Here is a 22,161-nt window from a genome sequence, read left to right on the forward strand (position 1 = left end):
GCTGGATCAAGTGCTATTTTATAACGGTGGAAGTCATATTGTGTCAGGGATCCACCAGCCACACCTTCACAAAACCCACCTATCACTCCAAGCAGCTCTCCTACGTACTAATCATCTACACCTGGAGCTCATCAGCCTCCAGGCTATATAACCTCCATTCCCCACCAAGTACATTGCCGTTCTACAGTTTAGGCTGACGAACACTGCTGGACTACCCAAGCTACCGTCACTACGTGTAGAAGCTTGGTTTCATAGTTACGGGACTCTGTTTAGCTCTTTGAGTCTCTTGCTGTCTGTTCCTTGACTTTACCAGGAATCACTAAAACTGGACCTATACTCTGGTTTGCCATTTTCTGCTTTTGCCCTGTGTTACTTCATTAAACATCGTTCGTTGACTGCACTTCGGTTTCGGGCACGTTCTTCCGCCTGACATATTGTTACCAGAATTGTGGTCATTAATTTGATGATTACAGGCATCCTAGGCTCAGATTCATCTTCTTATTTAAATATATTTTATTGTGTTAGTCTTTTAGTGAAGTTTTACATTTTTTGTTTAGTCAATATTCTTCTGCAGTAATCACCATCTGATCACTCTGATCATTCTATATAATTTTGTATATACTATTATTCTATTTAATCATTCTATTCAATTATCCTAAATATAATTCATTGTATATGCTAGATTATGCTCATATCAAGATAAAATCTGTATATACAATATGTTTAACTTTTGTACAATGAATATATATACAATGTACATATATCACATATTGTAAATTTTTATATCCCACATTCTCTTCTACACATTTTACTCTGCCCAGAGCCTTTATATTTATTTGCTGCACATATATGCACTTATATATTACATGCTTTACGTATATTTGCATATTTATCTGCACTTCTGCAAAATTGCTACTATTTGCACCTCTGGTAGATACTAAACTGCATTTTGTTGCTGTGTATCTGTACACAAAGGTCATTCTGCCACAAAGGTGTTTGTAAAGTCAGGTACTGATGTAAGTGAGATGAGGAGGTCTGGCGTGCAGTCAGCGTTCACATTCATCCCAAAAGTGTTTAATAGGGTTGAGATCAGAACTTTATAGCAGGAGATCTACCTCTACAACCCATGCAAAGCATTTCTTAATGGAGTTGGCTTTGTGCACATGGGCATTGTCATGCTGAAACAGGTTTATGTCTCCAAGTTCAAGTGAAGGGAAAACAGAATTCTATACAATCGTGTGCCTCTAAATTTATGGTAACAGGAAGAAACACATATAGCTGGAAACTCAGGTGTCCAAATACTTTTGTTCATGTAGTGTATGTGCAGTTACATGATTAAAGAGTTTCCATTGAAGCTTTATATTGTCACCACTTTGTGCTAATTCTTGAGGGTTACTGATTAGTTCATCTTCACATCTACCTTTGTAAATAACTGTGAATGCACGTCTTCTTTCGATATCTCGGAACGATTTAAAGTGGAGGTGAGCGTCAGAGGAGAAGCAGAGGCAGGTGCGAACCCAAGTGCACAGAGAGGACATGTTTGCGTGTAGAGATATTGCGGGTGACACGGTGGTAAATCACAGAGCCTGTGTGTGTGTAAAATGCTCTGTGGTGTCCCACAGGATCAGCTGAAAGCATCTGTTTCTCAGTAGATTTAACATGTCATGTTCAGGAACAGCCTCCTTCTTCAAGTTAAATAGTTTATGTAATCTGCAATGGAGAAATCAAGGGGAGCTAAGTAGATGAGGAGAGCGAGAGAAAGAGATTGATAGAGAGATGGATGTGTTTTAGGTGTTTGTGGGTGTGGGTGTGTCAGCGTAAGTGGGTTTATTCACTCAACATGACTGTGTGTGTGGCAGGCTGGCTTTAGCTAAGTGTAGATTCATACATGTCAGCAGTATATGTGTGTGTGTGTGTGTGTGTGTGTGTGTGTGTGTGTGTGTGTGTGTGTGTGTGTGTGTGTGTGTGTGTGTGTGTGACTGGTCAGGATTATACCCACTAAATTACAGGCATAGGATTGAGTTTGAGAGGGAAAACAGTGTTTACAGCAAATGTCCATAAATTGCTCATATTTTCCCAATATAAGATTATGGCAGCCAGGTTTGCCAGATTGGTATGATCGTTTCCACACCATCTTCTTCTTTTTTGGGTTTCTCCCTTTAGGGGTTGCCACAGCAGATCATCCGTCTCCATACCCCCCTGTCCTCTACATCTGCCCCTACCTGCATGCCTTCCCTCAACATATCCATAAACCTCCTCCTTGGCCTTCCTCTTTTCCTCCTTCCTGGTGGCTTCATCCTCAACATTACCCTACCGATATACTCCATGTTTCTCCTCTGCACAAGCTCAATTGAGCTTCTTTCACTTTATCTCCAAAACGTCCTACATGCGCTTTCCCTCTAATAAACTCATTTCTAATCTTGTCTATCGTCGTCACTCCCAATGAAAACCTCAACATCTTCAGCTCTGCTACCTCCAGCTCCACCTTCTGACTTTTACTCAATGCCACTGTCTCTAAACCATACAACATCTCAGGTCTCACCACAGTCCTATAAACTTTCCCTTTCTCTCTTGTAGATACTCTTCAATCACAAATCACTCTTGCTATTACTCTTCTCCACCCATTTCACCCTGCCTGCACTCTTTTCTTCACTTCTCTAACACACAATACATTGTCCAAAAATGGCTTGAAAGAAATATTCAATATTATATATCAGGAAATAACTATAGGTAAAGTGTGATGCTTTGATTCATTGTATTTCCTTAATGATTCGGCACCACTGAACTAGGCTTTATGTAAGATTTGTGAAACTGTAAATAGCACTAATAATTAATAATAAAAAAAAAATAGTGGCACTATAGGACAGTGCTTCCAAACCTTCAGGGTTACGCCCACTCCAGCGTAGGACCCGTGTGTCCCGTCAGACACTGCACATCACATGAACATAAAAACTGCCTGCTTTGTACCTGTTTCACATTAATTTATTTTTAAATCATGTCTTGTTTGTCACATTTGTGACTAGCTTTTGTCTTCTGTGATTGGTACTTGTTTTTCTTGGTCTGCGTTCATGAATTTGACCTCGCTTTGCTGTTCTTGTTTTGTCTTTTGATCATGTTTATGCTCGTTTAAAAAAAATTTAATCTGCAATTCTCCCTTTTAACAGGAAACAGTCAATCACCATTTTTTTTATTAATTAATGAGGTAGATATGCTACAGAGATATTGCAGTGAAATTACATTATAGGAATACATAAATAATGTAATAAGAGTTACAAACCCAAATGAAAGCCTAATAGAATCAATCTTTTTTTTCTGACAACATTAATGCACTATATGGACAAAAGTATTGGGGCACGGCCTCAAAATGTTACCACAAAGTAGGAGACCCAAACCACAAGAATCTCCACAAACACACTTCAAAAACTCGTGCTTTTTTTTATTTTTCTTGGCAACAGCGTTACGGGTTAGTCAAAGAAACTTAGAAATTAGCATCAGAAAATAATAAGGCCATATTCCTCGGTCTTGCACACATGCAGTAATACCGGAAAAATGCGGCAGCAGGCAATTCTCAAAATGCCGCTCTGCTCTTAAAGGAGCCACAACATATTTCACCCGTTACACCGTGTAACAGACACTGTCTTTTGTTAAAGCCTGTGTAAAGTTTATTATTTTCAGTGTAGACACCTGCGGCTATTTATGTTCACAATAAAAATCTTTGTAAAATTCAGTGGGTGCAGCTTATATTTGGGTGCGCTTAATAGTCCGGAAATTACGGTATATCATTAATATACACTGACATGAGCATTTTTTATAAAAAATATGGCCTTTTAGATTGACTTTTAATATTTTAGGTGTAAATTAATAATGCGTTGTTGAATTACACGTCTCAGTCTAACTCTTCTACTGGTTTTCTTTTCCTTCTCTTCTTTTTCCTCTCACATCTTAGTTCCTTCTCTCTCGGCCGGGTCTTTAAGAAACGACGGCGTAAAAGCTGCTGATGTTCTGACAGTTCTGAGGGAAAAAGTCGCCTTTGTCTCAGGTCAGCACCGGAGCGCAATTCTATTTATTTTATGCAAACTATTTTATGAAACTATTAAGTCTATTAATTAATGCAAAAGAATTGATCTCTGAGATGTGAGATGTTCCTGAGCATATAATGAGCTGAGGGGCTTAACCTCAGGAAATCCTTCGTTTCTTAAATCTCGTGTTTTTCTTTCAGGAGGCAGAGATAAGCGAGGAGGACCCATCCTGACCTTCCCGGCTCGCAGCAACCACGACCGAATAAAGCAAGAGGACCTGCGCAGACTCGTCACTTACCTCTCCACTGTGCCCAGGTGCTCCGAACCGTGTCCAGATTTATCTCTGCAGTGCATGTGCTCGGCTTACGTGAACTGCTGTGGAAACAGTGTGAACCGTCAGGTGTCCTAGTGGGATGGTGCGAAGTGGTTAGGAAAATGAATAAATGCATGTTTGAGGATGTGGAGATCAGACACTTGATGTGAGCAGATGGTCTGCCACTGCAGCTGTCGTGGATGATATTTATTTCCGTGTCGAGAGGGCGAAAGAAAAAATATAAAGAACTTCAGGTAGCACGCTAAAGACGATTTTTAATGACATTCAAATTTATTTTGCAATGAAATCCCAAGTATAAAACCTAAGACAACCAATATGTCTATCTAAAGAGCAGCACTTTAGTCTTTTACTTTGTCCTATTGCCTCAACTTCTCATCTGCTTAAACAAAACAGCTTCCAAACCATCACTTTTAATAATTATACCTCCTCATAGATTGATAACTAGCTCTGCTAATTGGCACCAAAATCACTATAACACATTATAAGCATGTTATAATCTTTCTTTAAGCACTTTAAAAAGCTAACTAGCCCTCATTTCCTCAGTGAAATTTAGCTGCGTTATATGACTAGCCGCGAAACAATATTGAATCTAGCTAGCATAAATGAAGACATTAAGATAAAAAGCTAGTTTTCTCCTTTTGAGAAGTGAGGAAATAGTACTGTCCATTGTTCGGGTGGTAAATAGTGTATTTTTTATTATTTTATAACTAGGGAAATATATTTTTATATATATTAAAATATATTTATAGTTTTTCTCAAAAAAACCCCCAGCAACATAAAAACACTTTGCTCCTGCATGGTAACGGTACACAATTAATTTTGCCGCCTTTTATAAACTTAATATTCAGGGTGTTTTATTATTATTTGTCACTGCACTGACACAAAGCAGTTTTATTGTGATCTATAAAATCACAGTGAATTTACATTAGCAGCTCGCAGGAGTAGAAAACATAAAGCCTGTGATTGTTTTATTGAAATGTGATTCTCTGCAATTAAACCCTCAACAGTGCACAGTTACATTCTCACTTTGTGTGTTGGTGGAGATTGAGTTTTATTGGTTTTATTTGTGCAAGCTTCATGAAAGTTTTGTGGTATTTAACTACACTCTGTTTGCCTGCCTGTCTGTCTCTGCAGTGAGGATGTTAGTAAGCGCGGCTTCACGGTAATCATCGATATGCGTGGCTCTAAGTGGGACCTGATTAAGCCGCTGCTGAAGACGTTGCAGGAAGCGTTCCCAGCCGAAATCTGCGTGGCACTAATCATCAAACCAGACAACTTCTGGCAGAAGCAAAAGACTAACTTCGGCAGTGCTAAATTCACATTTGAGGTCTCTAAGTGCAAAATCTAACTAAGTGCTCATCTCTAATATACAGTGTGACATTAGTACAGGTGTTCCCTGAATGGTTTGACTTTTTTTATCTTACGATGATGATAGCGATACGACAAAATACAATTTTTGTTTATTTTTGTGCAGGAGGCAAAAATAACAGCGTATAAGCGATACAATACATTGGAACGCTGCCAGGATGTACACCTTGTGAGATGCTTTATTCCCTCCAATGGTCGTCAGAGTTCAGTTGTCTCGGTTTAGAGTGTGTATTTTTCAAAGTATTTTTAAGACTCATGGGTAGGCAAGGCCATGTCTCAATTTGCGATTTTCTAAAGTTATGATGGTCTCATTGTAATGTATCTTCATCATTTAAGTTCGATAGAGAGTTTTAATCCTTTGTGCAAAATATCATTATAGAATTTGATAAACGTCTCAGGAATAAATCATGGCTGGACCATGTCTGACAGTATAACTGCTGATGGTAGTTACCTGTAAGTTACCTGCACCTGTAAGACGAAGGTTAAGTTAACTTTCAGATGTAGGTTTGACAAAAGCATTCACAAATAATCTTTGAAATACTATCAAAACAGTTCCTACAGAAAAACCTGGACATAAATATGATTATAGCAGCTGAACTGGTTAGATGTGGTAGATTTTCTTTAACTCCAGACCTCTGTTGTTCATCGCAGACGAGCATGGTGTCCGTGGAGGGCCTCACCAAACTGGTGGACCCGTCCCAGCTGACGGCCGACCTGGACGGCACGCTAGAGTACGACCATGTGGAATGGACGGAGCTGCGTGTCTCGCTGGAGGAGTTCACATGTGGAGCGCTGCACCTCCTCTCACGCCTGGAGGAGATTCAGGAGACTCTTTCACGCCAGGAGATGGCCGCAGACACAGAGGAGGCACGCAGACTGCTAGAGGAACACGCACGCCTGAGAAAGAGCGCCACCAAGGCACCTGTGGATGAGCTGGAGCACGAAGGGCAACGTCTACTTCAGAAAATCCGGGACGGTGGGGACGGACGACTGTCTGGAGGACCTGACTTTCAGAGCCTAGTTCCAAGAGTCGCCGCCCTGCTGGACAAACTGCAGTCTGCGCGCCAGCACTTGTTACAGGCTTGGCACAAGCGCAAACAGCAGTTGGATCAGTGCTTTCAGCTTCGGCTGTACGAGCAGGACGCTGAAAAGGTGAGGGAAAGAAGAATGATTTCATTTAAAATTTAATTGCAAACTTTTTTGGATGGCTAATTGAGGTTGTACGGTACTTGGATCACATTTATAAGTAAATTTTTAGCACCCTTGTTATATAATATGACTCAATTATATATTATATATATATATATATATTATATATATATATATATATATATATATATATATATATATATATATATATATATATATATATATATATATATATATATATATATAATATAACTATAATTAGGACATCTAAATAGTAGTTTATTGTGCATAATTGTTTGTGTTTTAAAGGGTTATGTCAAGACTGTATAAGTATGTCATGGTATGAAAGGCATTTATATTAAAAAGTTTAATAATTCAATTAGTTAAGGCCTGCACAATCGAGCAATATTTTGTTAATACAGTATCATGCTAAATTTCATGGTACATTTTTGTGAAAACTTCGAGATTGTTGCATGACAGAAAAGTGTGATTTTCACTTTTTTATTTTACCCCAAAAATGTATGAATTGAATGTTAAATAGTATAGCACAGGGAACTTTAGTTAGCATGCAATACTAAGTGTATGGAGTTATTACTTAGTAACTTCCCAACACGTCTCAGGGAAATGTTAACATTCTCTGAGTTTTTGTTCTGTTTCTCTTTGTTGTCTTGCCTTTGAAAAAATTGTAGGGTAGATTTAAACTTCTGTATGCTAGCTAGCCTTAGTTACATTGACTAGCAATATTGTGTTACATTTACATTTACATTTATGGCATTTGGCAGACGCCCTTATCCGGAGCAACTATTAGCTGAGCAATTCTCCGATCAGAAGTCCAACATCTTATGCGCTAAGCTACTGATCCTTCCCACAGATATAAACTAGCAGAATATTTAGCCCTATCAGTAAGCTTGTGTTTATTATAAAACATGTGAGCAAATTACGTGTTTACAGTCTCATAAATCAAGAATGAGGAAACCTGGGTGATGTAATTGTATCTTACAACTCTGTGTCTGTGTATTAGGGTAATAAAGGCCTAATGTAATGATGCATATTATAACACAACCTGTGGCACAGTAATTGGGCGAATATGAAATTTAAATAGAATGATGATTCTCTGTTTAGGAACACTGTAGTGTTTAGTTAAGGATTTCATGCTGGAGTCATTTCCAAATACTAGAGCAGGAAGGTAATGTAGTAAAGAATGTCGAGGTTTGTTTCGATTTTAAATGACGCTGATGTTTCTCCACTTCGCTCTTCCAAGACGCTGGTTCATGTACGTGAGCTTGTGCTTCGTTTAAACCCAAACTGAGCAGTAGTTTCACACGAGATTGGTCCTGCCGGCACGGTCCATCTGTGCTCCAGTATTGCCAGAACACCACTGACATCCAGCCTGAGAAAATTGATGAGAAACGAAACAGTGTGAGAGAGGAATAGATAGAATGACGTGAGAATGAAGCGAGAAAACCTGTGGTGAGTTCGGGGCATACAAAAGGAATAGGATAATAAGGATATCTAGTTGGCTTCCAAATTATTGGCGCCCTTCAAAAGAATAAGCAAAAATTGTTTTATAAAATATACATACAAGGTGGTATGAAAATGTTTGGAGACTTTATTTATCTATGTTTACACACCATCACCCTTAAAATAGTCCCCTTGCGCAGCAATACAGCACCCCCATTATTCCTGCCACTTGTCCTGAAACGCTTTTTTTCGAAGCGCGTCAACCACCTTCTGCGATTCGCGCCGGATCTCCACAATGGTGTCAAAACGGCGACCTTTGAGCTGCATCTTCATCTTTAGGGAAGACGGCGAAGTCTGCAGGAGCCAAATCTGACGAGTTGGGTTGGTGCGGAAGTGAGATCATGTGGATTGTTCTTCGACGATCATCATGCACAAGTGGCCGAATGATTTTGAAATTTTTTGGGAGTTGAGCTTGTTGAAGGTCTTTCTGATCTTTTGTCGACTTTGAGTCATGTTCTTCCGTTCTTGAAGTGTATGTGCCGCTCAAAACACCTCAAAATTCTCAATGATGTGTCTGAGAACTGGACAGAAAGTAAAAATGAATACAGCGGTCTATGCAAGGTCTACCAGCAACACCATTTTCCTGTAAGCATCCGCTGTTGAATAAATATGTCTGTCCTGTAGTAAATATTTATGCACAAGCGCTTGTCCCGATTGGTTCAACTCGCTAATCTATGCTCTGTGAGGCTCGTTTATCACCATATGGCCTCATAACAGGAAGCACTTCAGAGTCCGCTTAGCGAGTGTGCTGTCCTTTTTTTCACCTTTCTATCGCTCTTCTCCTCCTTCCCTCTCTCTTTCTCTCTCTAGATGTTTGAGTGGATTGGGCACAACAAGGAGCTGTTCTTGCAGACGCACACAGAGATCGGGGTGAGCTTCCAGCACGCCACCGACCTTCAGACGCAGCATGACCACTTCGCCATGAACTCCATGGTAGGATTGTTATCTCATGTGCATGTGATCTCATCTCATTGTTTGCAAAACATCATCTATAATACACTGATATGTGCACAGTGGAATCTTAACAATAATCAGTTGATGAATTGCTTGTGAAAGTAAAGTGATTGGCGTTATCGATCACATTTCATAATCCTGAGGCCGTTAGTGTTGATGAGTTATGTAATAAATAGAAGTGTATCTGAGTTTCAGTTAGTTAAATTGTATAATTTTCCTGGGTGGATAATATACTGTATATACATTATAAAATAATATGAATTAACTTTGTTATTAATAAGTTCGAATTTCAACATTTGCATAATAAATTAGTTATGTAGACAATACGTTAATTTAAAACAATACGTTAATTTAAGTTATTTAATGTTTTGCTGAATATGTACTGAAACAGTGAAAATTTGCATGATTGTAACTTTAATTAGTATGAATTAGCTGGATCATGAGTTTAAATAAACTGGATTTTTTTTTACATTTTTTTAGCTGGACGAGTTTTTGTTGTTTGATAATTGGATAATTTAGTCATAGTGAGATGATTTGATTGGTTTGTTTAACTCAGTTCCAACAAACTTGAAAGATTTGACGAGTACTGGGACACAGAATTAGTCAGTATTTGTTAGTAGGTTGCAAATTTTTTACTAAAAGATTTCTTGATAACTTCATATTGGGAATTTTGGAAATATTCCAAGTTGGAAATTGAATTTTTGGGAATTAATTAGAACTTTGGGGAAATGTATAAAACCTGTATCATGTACAAACATAAATATAAACATTTTGTTTGGGCATAAGCTGACATGCATGCAAACTAATACCGATTTAAAAAATACTTTGTTGACTTTGATTTAATTGTATACAACAATTGTAATAATAATAACAATAACGTATATACAATACCAATTTTATTAGGCTTAAAAAATATAATAATTTAAATAGTAATGTGTCCAAAATTTCGACCAGTACTGTACTTCTGTATGATAACATAAAACTGGCAAGCGATTTTAAGCAACTGGTAGAAATTCAATTTAAATTGTAATAAATCTGATTTTTTTAACCAATTTTTTTACCTGCAACTTTGTAACTTCACAGTTTATTCTTATTAATGCCTGTTGGTTCCTATAAATTCCCATTAATTGACATATTTTCCCATCAATTCCCATATTTTCCCATTAATTCCCATATTTTCCCATTAATTCCCATGGAACCCTATTTGTTAATGATTTGTTGGATCTTTTTTCTTTGCTAACTAATATCCATGATTTTTTTTTTGGTTACATTTACAGCATTTGTCAAACGTTTTTATCTTAGAGACATTTATTTCATTTATACAACTGAACAGTTGATGGTTAAGGGTCTTGCTTAAGAGCTCAACAATGGCAGCTTGGTGGTAAAAAAGATTTGAACTCATGACCTTCCAATCAGAAGTCCAGCATCTTAAATACAGAGCAAAAACTTTGCACCTATTTGCCTTTGCATATTTGTATTTAAATATTAAGATTATTTTGGCATTTCTTTAATTTGTTAGTTGATTTTGATTACTGTTATTAGTTAGCGCTTGTGTTTCCTCTTTATATTTGTTCAGAACGCTTACGTGAACATCACGCGGATCGCCTCGGTGGCAACGCGGTTGTGTGAGGCAGGCCACTACGCCACCGATCAGATCCAACAGGTCTCGGCACAGCTGGATCAGGACTGGAAGAGCTTTGCCTCATCCTTGGAGGAGCGTAGCGCCATCCTGGCCATGTCTTCTGTTTTCCACCAGAAAGCTGAGCAGGTCAGCTGTGGTTTTAATATGTTTAATTTAAGGGGACGGACCTAATGATTTTCCGAATGTCTCGCAATAAAATTTTGGCTCAGAAATAAAATTGAGCCCTGAAATTCTTTATCCAAAACCTTGCGTGTTTCTTTCGTTACTTTTTTCGCAATGTGATCCAATTCTGAAACCAAAATCTAAGTTGATAAAATAAAAAAATAATGGCGCTCTCATGCCCGGGTGACTTTGTCATGTGTTTGGTGCACTTATTGTTTGCTTGCATCTGCGAATTTGGATTTGTTTTTAATTTGCTGTGACTGTAAAAATAATTCCCACTTTGTGTCACCGTACAAATTTGCCCTTTTCTCCCAGCAGCTAAATGTGCTAACTCGGCTAATTTGGATCATTTGTTTTATATTCCTCTGACCTGGACGCATCCTCCATCGGCGTCTGTTTAACAATAGCATTGGATTCCTCTCAGACTTTTTCACATGCTACTCATAAATACTTTGCTAGTTTTCTGCCTGGAAATATCCATTACTTCCTGCGTAGTCCATTTTTGATATATAGAGACCACCACATTTTAATCCTGCATTTAGGGTCGTTGTTATTTTTTTTTTACCAACTGCTTATTGGTAAGAGCCAAAGGATTTGGCATAAATTATGTTTCTTTTCTGATATTTCTGCTGTGGTTTTGTCAGTTTCTCTCTGGAGTGGAGGGTTGGGTTAAGGCATGCAGTGAAGGAGGATTGCCCACTGCGATGCAGGAGCTGGAGTTGTTCATCCACAGCCATCAGACCTTGTACGAGCAGGTGACCACTGCATACACAGAGGTACGTGTTCATGCCGCTCAGAACGTTTCATGCAGACGTCATTCCTTCAGCACAGTTTGTAATAATACACTGATGTCAAAATAAAGACAAAACTATATAAGATTTAATAATTGAGGTGTACAGAGGGAAATGAAAGAAAAGGCTACTGATCCTGACATTGATTCATTATTCAAGGTATTTGAATATATTATATATTATATACATTTCTATCTAATCGAATATTGGAATATTCCATAGCCACAGGAATTTTCGGAAGATCAAGTGAAAATGAATGTGTCATCCCATTCTCATTTCTTTGAGAAAATGCTGTGAAAGTTACTTTATTATGAAAATGCATCCAAATTATTAGCTTTAATCTTCATTTAAAAAGATCTTGTAAATCATTAGATGGTCTTGAATGTTCTACTGAACTATATTTAGTGCATTTGCTACTTCTGTGCTACAAAAGTCTACTCCAAATACTAATTTTCCTAATAGAACCAAACCTGTTTTAGCATGACAATGCCCCTGTGCACAAAGCCAGCTCCATAAAGATATGCTTTACACGGGTTGATTTGGAAGATCTGCTTTAGAGCTCTGACCTCAACCCTATTGAACATAAATAAATGTGAACGCTGATTGCCCCCCAGGCCTTCTCACCTCACCTACCTGACTTTACTAACACCTTTATGGCTGAATGAACCTCACACAAATCTCCACAAGCACATTTTAGAATCTAGCAGGACATCTTCCCAGAAGAGTGGACAGGAATGGGGACTGTGCGGAATGAGATGTTCAATGTAGACATCCTGCCACAATTCAGCAGAGCTGGATGAAGTACACAAACCATGTATTTAAGTTAAAGTACAGATAAAATGTGACTCCAGTACATAAAAAACTCCAAGTTAAAGTCAAAATCTCCCTAAGATGAAATACTTTATTAAAGTACAGATACTTACGAATTACATTTACTTCATTACTGTGTTTAATGCAATCTAAAATAGTATTTCTTTGTCCAGTGCTTTACTTATCTCTCGTATGATAACAGAAGGACGTGTCTCTGTGTCTCTCTTGCAGGTGAGTCAAAAAGGGAAGACACTGCTGGATGTCCTGCAGAGGCCGCAGCCTCAGGCTGAGTCTGGCATGGTGACGACTGGGGCAGACTACAGCCAGGCGGTGCGCGCCGTTCTGGACGTGATGCACGAGGTGGTGCATGAACACCGCAGACTAGACGGTCTGCTGCAGCACCGCAAACTGCGTCTGCACCAGAGACTGCAGCTGTGTGTGTTCCAGCAAGACGTACAGCAGGTGCGCCGTCGCATATGACACGCGTGCACGTTCTCACACGCTCTCACACACTCTCGCACACACTCGTCTGCGCATTTATGCATGGTAGAGTGAGAAGATGTGACAAATTTGTGAGGTCGATTATACAGGTGAGTGACATTAAAAGAAAAAAAGTAGAGGGAAGACAGTCAGGAGTTCTTCAGATGTTCTTACGAGGAAAGTTTTCCCTTTTGGTGTGATTTTGATGTCTGATGCGCCAAAATCCCCCAGAAATTCTTGTTTATTCATGGTTAAAAATCTGAGTTTGAATGAATTAAAGGTTTTTTCCCTGTGCACTGAAGATGGGGGCGGAGACCTCCTGGAAGAGACCACACCCATCATAGGATGAGCTCTTTGAATTGATTTACAGTCCGCTAAGTGGATGACTGGATACAAACCATGGCAGAAGAATAAATCCCCCCCCCACCCATTGCATAACTAGAACCTTTTTTTAATGTTTAATCTTGTCTGTAGCTGCTTTTGCAATTGTTGCATATACACAAACTGTGTGTGTGTATACAGTGCTTGCATGTACATGCTTGAGCGTGAGAGAGAGAGGGAGAGAGAAAAGAGAAAGGAACTGAGCCACAGTACTGAGTGAAATTTGCACTGCGTCCTCTCTGGAGGTTTGGTGTATTATGTTTGGAGCGAGGTCAATACACTCCTGACAATACAGAGAGCTTCCTGTGAACTAGAGGTCTGTTATTGCGCTGTGAGCGTTTCCCTTTCAAACGGTTGTTCCGGGTCTCAGGAAGGTAGACGTCCTCTGTCAGAGTAGTCTGAGGACAGGTTTGCCAGACTAGGTTTTCTAAATAATAAAAAATAATTAAATTATCAATTATAGAATATCAAAAGAGGGATATAAATACAATGTAAATAAAATTACTTGTTACTTGTATTTAATATAATTTAAAAAATGCAAATCTGGCAACACTGTAAAAGCTAAGTTGATTTCCATAGACATTTTTTTTTCTGGGAATAATAAAAACATTTTCTTATTTGTATATTATGTTAGATATGATAATGATATTTGATAATGATCATGTGTGTGTGTGTGTGTGTGTGTGTGTGTGTGTGTGTGTGTGTGTGTGTGTGTGTGTGTGTGTGTGTGTGTGTGTGTGTGTGTATTCAGGTCCTGGACTGGATCCAGAACCATGGAGAGGCGTTTCTGAGTAAGCACACTGGAGTAGGGAAGTCTGTACATCGGGCACGAGCTCTACAGAAGCGACACGATGACTTCCAGGAAGTGGCACAGGTATGGTGTGTGTGTGTGTGTGTGTGTGTGTGTGTGTGTGTGTGTGTGTGTGTGTGTTCCTGTTGTTAGTTAAAATAAATCACCACGTTCCGACCAATTAGCATTGAGAATTGAAGAGCACTGTATAATATGGATGGTAAAAGTTACCGATTTAATGCATCGATTTAAAAAATTGTGCTTTGGATACAAGTTGGCGTTTGTATCACGATGCATCGTTTTAAATGTATTTGCGTCTGAAAAAAATATTTATTTCTATTCAATGATTAGTAGATGTGCTATACTTTTATAATTTAGAAAGTGACCAACAATTTGTGACCAATATTTGATATGTAGATCGATTTATATTCGTGAATATGACGAATCACAACACTACGGAGGCCGAGGCGTGTCCTGAGAGTCACATAGAATACAGATTTACATGGCAGAGGTAGATCTGTAACTTCCTAGATACTGAACAGGGAAAGAGCATTTATTAAATTAACGATTTGTTGTCTGTCTGAACCAAAAAAATAAAAGCAAATTCTTAATTATATTGCAGAGTATCTTATTTTTTACACTGCCTTGTATTGCACTGAATCGCATTGCGTTGAAACAAATTGGAATCAGATCACACTGCATCATAATAGGGGTGAATCGCATCACATCTCATCAGTAGCATGTATCGCGTTGTTGACTATACACCGAGATGCCAATCACATCAGCCTCAGTTATGGAGATGCACATCCCCGCTGTACATCCTGTAAAATATGTAGGTGTAGCATTTCTCAATTATACACCTATCTCTCCTTCTATGTGTTTCTTAAGAACACGTACACTAATGCTGATAAGCTGTTAGAGGCAGCCGAGCAGTTGGCTCAGACGGGAGAGTGCGACCCGGAGGAAATCTACGCCGCCGCCCATCACCTGGAGGTCAGAGTTCAGGAGTTTGTGCGCAGAGTGGAGCAACGGAAATTGCTGCTGGATCTCTCGGTGTCCTTTCACACACACACCAAAGAGGTAAATGCCACTCACACATAGAGTTGCATAATGCCAGGATTTTTTAAAACTGGTAACTTTCCACGGGAATTCACGGAAATTATTCCGTTTTAGCCTATAACAAACTTCCTTGTGCTGTGTGTGAGGCACAAGGTGCAACAAAATTATACTAACAATTAAATCAATGTCACACTGTCAAAATTTTCTAATAATTTCCATTAATTACCATAAATAACTCCTGGTAAGTTTCCAACTTGGAATATTTCCCAAATTGGAAGTTCAGATAGAAAGTTTCTGGAAATTGACCTGGAAATAAATGCAGCTAGTACAAGATCTTCTGTGTGTGTGCATTTTCTGTGTATCCAGCTGTGGTCGTGGATGGAGGAGCTGCAGAAGGGTCTGGTGGAACCCGTGTGCTCGGAGTCAGTGGACTCGGTGCAGGAGCTGATCAGGCAGTTTCAGCAGCAGCAGAGCAGCACGCTGGACGCTACGCTCAACGTCATTAAAGAGGGCGAGGAGCTCATCCAGCACTTACGGTGAGATCCACAAGAGAGCAACGCTGCAAAATCGTCAGCCACAAAGAGCAATAGCTCTAGCAAACACGGTGACATCACCTTTTAGATGAGTCAGATCAGTGCCAGATGTGTTCATCACTGAGTACTCAGACCTTTATTGCACTAAGGTTGTTAGATAGAACAGCTGGCGGGTGCGTCTGTCCTCCAGAGCTTCATCACCTGTTCACTTCTCGGTGTATGTGTGTGTGTTTGTGTGTGTGTGTGTGTGTACAGGGACTCAGCACTGGCGAGTAACCGGCTGCCCCACGCCAGCTCCGTGGCTCATATTGAGGGTGTCCTGCAGCAGCTAGATGAAGCTCAGGCCCACATGGAGGAACTGTTTCACGAGCGCCGGATCAAACTAGACATCTTCCTGCAGCTTCGCATCTTTGAGCAGTACGCCTTGGAGGTCTGTCTCACGCGTCACGTGTGTCAAATGGTCGTGCATGTTTGTGCTCGCATTGAGCTCTCACATTTTGGACGATTCGAACCCAAAGCGCTTATCGAGCGACCCTGTGTTTGAACAGATGGATTTATCTCGTTCTGTACGAGGCCCCATGTTTGTTTGGTTTTTGTGTTTGTGTAATGTTTGTGTGCATGTTTTGCGATACACCAGGTCAATAGTTGCAAAGTTGGCTCCTCGCTGTGGGTGTTTGTTGCTAGGGAATGCACGTCTCATTTCTAGCGAGTGAGCACACTGTGAGTCAGAGATGTATTAAAGGTGCAATAGGCAAGTTTAAAAAAACAAACAAACTCGCGCTAGCATTAAGAACCAGCAGTGCAACTGTAGGGGTGGGATATGCAAGATCACGGTTGTCCTCCTCCCTCCTCCCCCTTTCAAAAAAGAGGGGTAAATACACAAATTAGGCATAACATTATGACATTATAACATTATGAGCTGTGATTGAAGAACACTGATTATCTCTTCATGATGACACCTGTTAGTGGTTGGATTTATTTATTAGGCAGCAAGTGAACATTTTGTCCTCAAAGTTGATGTTAGAAGCAGGAAAAATGGGCGAACATAAGGAGTTGTGATGTCTAGACGGTCGGAGCGTCTCCAAAAACTGCAGCTCTTGTGAGATGTTCCTGGTCTGCAGTGGTCAGTATCTATCAAAAGTGCTCCAAGGAAGGAACAGTGGTGACCCGGCGACAGGGTCACGAGCTGCCAAGAGTCATTGAAGCACGTGAGGAGCGAAGGCTGGTGGTCCGTGTGGTCCGATCCAACAGACGAGCTCCTGTAGCTCAAATTGCTGAAGAAGTTCATGCTGTTAATGCTCGACAGGACCAACACAATATTAGGCAGGTGGTCATAATGTTATGCCTGATTGGTGTATACTATAGGCAATGCTTTCCTGGGTAATGTATTAAACATGATCAAAAATGTACAATTGTACAAACCACAGGCTTTAGCAAAATCCATTTTCTCTTGGGCCTCTTTTTATAGACACACTCTGCCACCTCTTCACTCCACCCCCATCTCAGAAGATCGTGGCTGATAGTTTTGCAATAAACAATACAGCCATGCTGTGCTTAAACAAAAAAGAAAAAAACAGAAAAGGGAAAAAGTGAACTTTTAAACTTCTTTAAATTTTTATCGTATTCATTTACCCTGTCAGGTAACTGGTGAGCTGGACGCTTGGAGACAGGACCTGTTGTGCCAGGCGGCTGAATTTAACACAGAGGAGCTCACGCTGGCTGAGCAAAGACTGCACCGTCACACCGAGCGCAAACTCGCCATGAACAACATGACCTACGAGGTCATCCAGCAGGGACAGGACCTGCACCAGTACATCATGGAGGTCCAGGCATCAGGTGAGTTTTTCTGTTTAATCTACAAAAATAAAGGGATTCATAGTGTGTGTGTGTGTTTGCCAGTGTGTGGCCACATTAGAGGCTACAGTGATTTCACTGATTAAGCATTAACTTCTATCAGCCTGGACTTTAATGAATTGAATCATGTTGATTAATCAATAATTGATTCGAGCTGTAGCTTAAAGCAACACTAAAATAAAAAAACAGCAAAAAATGAATCTCAGGAAGGAAAACGAAAATTCTCCGATTTTTTTTTTTATGCTGAAAGGGTCGTTTTTGTCTAATAGCCTTTGCATGGATGTTGCATTGGATTGCTAATTTGTGGTAAAGCCTGGTTGCTTAGTCATTAATGGTTCTGAGATAGAGCTGAGATACAGGGATGGAAAAATGAGTGAGTGCTTTCGAGAGGACGAGCAACATGCTGTACAGTACGAGTGTGTGGTGCGGTTTCAGCGGCTCTTGTGGGTTTCTCCTACATGGACACACAACGCACCACCTCCAAGGCTCTCGGAGCGCACTGGCTGTTCGAGAAGTTCAGCAAAAGAATCACGAGATCCAGAGGCCCTCAGGGGCGGAGAGTAGAGAAAACGAGAGAAATCAGCAAAGAAAAAAAAAAAAGTCCTGGCAGGTAGGCGTGAGGACAAAGAGCGGCGTGTACTGGTGAGAGGAAAACGGAGAGAAAAAAGAAATGGGGCGGGAGATCTTTTCCATATAATTTCACATATACCGTGCGTGCAGGGGTGTGGTTGCTATGGAAACACCCCCCCTTTTTACATTCCCTATACCAAGGTTGCCATGACGACCCCCCCCCCCCCCCTCGCTTGCGGGTTGCTGGCGGACACGGTCCATCGTTCACGTCCAGGGTTTCACGGTGTGTGCAGAGCAAGCTCCTGTACACGGCACCCCGTCACGCACTTATTACGTTCCCATGGGAACCGCCTCCTGCTGCCCGTTGTGGAGTTGCCATGGAGACTGCATCACGCTGCCCGCAGGGAGTAACTGTGGGGGTGAAACGAGAGCGAAAGAGGGGTAAAATACCCTTTGCTGCTCCAGCAGACTGAAGCACGGAGACACTCGTGTGTGTGTGTGTGTGTGTGTGTGTGTGTGTGTGTGTGTGTGTGTGTGCGCATACAAATATCCGTCCAGAAAAATTGTGAAAGAGAAGAAAACGGTGTGTCCTGCATCACTGGGTAGCTGGGTCACCTAGTGGTTCTGCACAAGCGCTCACCTGGATGCGTGTCCTCCCTCTCTTTCTCTCTCTCTCTCTCTCTCTCTCTCTCTCTCTCTCTCTCTCTCTCTCTCTATCTCGCATGCTTCTCACACACTTTTTTAACAATAACACACTGAATTGAGCCCGGCTAACCCAGACGTCACTGTATGCTCATTTTATCTCACCAGTGCCTCCTGCTGGATGCCTCTTTACCCGTATCCAAGATCCCATTCATCCACTCCAATTCCAAAATATCAAAAGGCTGCTAATTATCACAGGAGTTAATTATCACATGACAATCCACTGTGAGGCCAAAGCTTGAAATTTCAGGTTTATTATTTATCTCCATACGTACAGCTGACTACAGACTTTGTGGCAACTTTATTGAAAATGAATAAAATTACATAGGATGTGGTTGTAAACTTGGTTCTATCAGAGTAAAAATAGATAAACAAATCATGGGTGAGACACAATATAGGTGAACACAACTGGGAAACACTGCAATGACAAATAAGGGGGCGGAGAATAGCGTAAAAAAAAGAATTGAAATAGAACTCGATCAAGCATGAAATACACAAACCCAAATCGAAATTTACACCATCATGTGATTTTGGATGTCAATGACTTTACTAGTCCTGTCCCTGTCCCTGTTCTGTTCTGCGTTACCTTACTGTGTTCACCTGTTCTGTGTCTTACTTTAAACTTCTTTGCCTTTTTATATTTTGCTTTTTCTGTTTTTTTTTGTCTTCTCAAATTGTTCCCGAGTTAATAGTTTATTGACGTTTTTTTCTGTAAAAAAACTGTATTATGACGCCATGGAAATTAGATTGGAAAAAAACTCTTAAGATTAACTTGCAATTATACTATGAAATGAAGAAATTTGACTACTGGGAATTGAATACATATTAATGGGAAAAAAATATATTAAAATGTAAGTCAATGATTCTAATAGATTGTAGACCAGCAGAGAAGGGTTTCCTGTTCCTGACGCTCTATTATGACTACAGTTCTGCTTTTACCAAATCCTTTTTTAATTGCGTTTCCAAGCAGTCCTTATTTTAAACACTCGTTTCAAAATGATCAGGCGTCCCACACTAATATTTACAGAAGCCTCTCCTAAAGAGAAAAGCAACACCAAGCTTCTTCCTGTAATGTCTAACGAGGTGGGAGACACTTTTGTAACCCGAGAATAGCTCCCTGAGAGCAAGATTGATGGCACTGTGAATTTCGCTAAGTACCGGGATATTTTATCTCAAAAGCCACTTGCTATTGCTACAAAGATAAGACTTGGCAGTAGGTCTATGGAAACCTGTAATGTGAATTGAAGAGGGGAAAACCGCATACACTAAACCATGAAGGTAAAAACTGTCCAGTGTTCCGCATCGAGAATGTTCCAGGGTTCTCCACCTTCTAGTAAATCTAGTCTAAAAGTGTTGATTGTAGTATTCATTTCTATGGAGGGTGCCAATACTTAAGATCAATGAACACGTTTATTCTTTCTCTCACCCTGTTTGACACTTTCTTTTTTGTACATGTGTGTGTGTGTGTGTGTGTGTGTGTGTGTGTGTGTGTGTGTGTATGGTGCAGGTATGGAGCTCAGTGGAGAGAAGGACGTGGATCTTGCAGCTCAGGTCCAGGAGCTGCTGGAGTTTCTCCATGAGAAACAACACGAGTTGGAGCTGAGCGCCGAACACACACACAAGCGCCTCGAGCAGTGTTTACAGCTTCGCCACCTACAGGCTGAAGTCAAACAGGTCCGTGCACATGTGTTTTTGTGTGTGTGTGTGTGTGTGTGTGTGTGTGTGTGTGTGTGTGTGTGTGTACATGCACACACCTGGTATTTTTCTGCTGATATTTCAATTTCCATTGTCATGTCAGCAGAACTGAAAAAACAACCCAGAGTGCACTGACGCTCGATGTTGTCTGAGTCTTTAAGTGATACCATTAACTCTAAGTGTGAACCAAGCTGAATAGTGTAGCTCTCTCTTTCTCTCTCCCTCTCTCCTTATCTCTTCTTCTCTCTGACCAGCATGTAGTGCGTGGGTTGCACTTCCTGTCCAGCAGAGAAGTGGATCAGTTCAAAAGCATGATTCTTTCGGTGGCCTTGAGCAGCAGACAGAAAGACTAGCTCAAGATGGAGCGATAATTCAACAGTCATGACACCACAATGCTCGAGTTCTCTGTTCTGATTGTTCAAAATGTGTTGATTCATTTTCTCTAACAGCTGCTCTAAAAGCAGATCAAGCTACAAATCACAGGTTTATCATAATGCACTCTGCTAATGCATTACACAGGCACTCGTTTGGCTGTGGCTCTGATGAACAGTTGAAATACTAAATGTGTATATGAAATGGATGTGTGTGATCATGTGCCCAGGTTCTCGGCTGGATCCGTAATGGCGAGTCAATGCTCACGGCGAATACGGTGAACGCGGGGTCTCTATCCGAAGCCGAGCAGCTACAGAGAGAGCACGAGCAGTTCCAGCTCGCCATTGAGGTAATCACATCATCAGCTTATACTGAAGTGTACCTTTTTTTAATCTTTTCACTCTATAATTGGATTTGTGTATTGTTCATGCCAAGTCCTGGAATCACATTTGCAGTCCTGCTCTGAGCTTCTTTTGTTAATGCATAGAATGAAACTGCGACGGAAACAAGTGCAGGAAATTGTCACAGCCGGAAGTGTTCTTTTTTATTTAACAGAGACTCTGCAGACTGCAAAATCCATCAAATTGAAATAAAAAAATTTAAAAAATGTCATTTTGTGGTACCAAATAATCCATGGCCCGGTACGGTCCGTATTTGATTGCATCTAAATGGTTAAAGCAGCTGTTTGTAATTTCTAGAGCCCCCTGCTGCCTGTAATCGTAATTACAACTGTTTACATTTTTTGCTTACCTCATAAAATGTAAAATATTTGTATTTGGACCATCTGTACTTTTTTTTTTTTGTACTTTTTGCTGAAACTGTGGAACTTAATGAACTAAGAATGTACAATAATAATAATAGTGACACAACGAGTTGCCTTTTAGAGAAAAGGGCCATATGTGTAACATGACAAAAAAGACTAAGCTTAAAATAAAAAAACTTCATCCCCTGTAGCATACATAAATATGTAACACT

At 40.2% G+C, this 22,161-nt stretch overlaps 1 protein-coding gene across 2 annotated transcripts in view; it reads left to right on the top strand.

Moving 5' to 3' along the window:
- The window catches only part of kalrnb (kalirin RhoGEF kinase b), a 71,624-nt gene that overhangs the window by 11,948 nt on the left and 37,515 nt on the right, over positions 1-22,161 (top strand). For both annotated transcript variants that reach the window (XR_014530643.1, XM_083523879.1), the window contains exons 2-16: positions 3,947-4,039; positions 4,220-4,334; positions 5,488-5,680; positions 6,373-6,873; positions 9,202-9,324; positions 10,922-11,113; positions 11,794-11,925; positions 12,982-13,212; positions 14,363-14,485; positions 15,290-15,481; positions 15,827-15,996; positions 16,249-16,423; positions 17,634-17,829; positions 20,627-20,793; positions 21,416-21,535. Coding sequence is in view for 1 of the 2 variants with exons in the window: in XM_083523879.1 (XP_083380005.1) it covers positions 3,947-4,039; positions 4,220-4,334; positions 5,488-5,680; positions 6,373-6,873; positions 9,202-9,324; positions 10,922-11,113; positions 11,794-11,925; positions 12,982-13,212; positions 14,363-14,485; positions 15,290-15,481; positions 15,827-15,996; positions 16,249-16,423; positions 17,634-17,829; positions 20,627-20,793; positions 21,416-21,535 (2,723 nt within the window). In the remaining variant the exon portion in view is untranslated. The remainder of the gene's footprint in view (positions 1-3,946; positions 4,040-4,219; positions 4,335-5,487; positions 5,681-6,372; positions 6,874-9,201; positions 9,325-10,921; positions 11,114-11,793; positions 11,926-12,981; positions 13,213-14,362; positions 14,486-15,289; positions 15,482-15,826; positions 15,997-16,248; positions 16,424-17,633; positions 17,830-20,626; positions 20,794-21,415; positions 21,536-22,161) is intronic.

Source organism: Silurus aristotelis, assembly GCF_946808225.1.
Source record: "Silurus aristotelis genome assembly, chromosome: 2".
NCBI classification, from domain to species: domain Eukaryota; kingdom Metazoa; phylum Chordata; class Actinopteri; order Siluriformes; family Siluridae; genus Silurus; species Silurus aristotelis.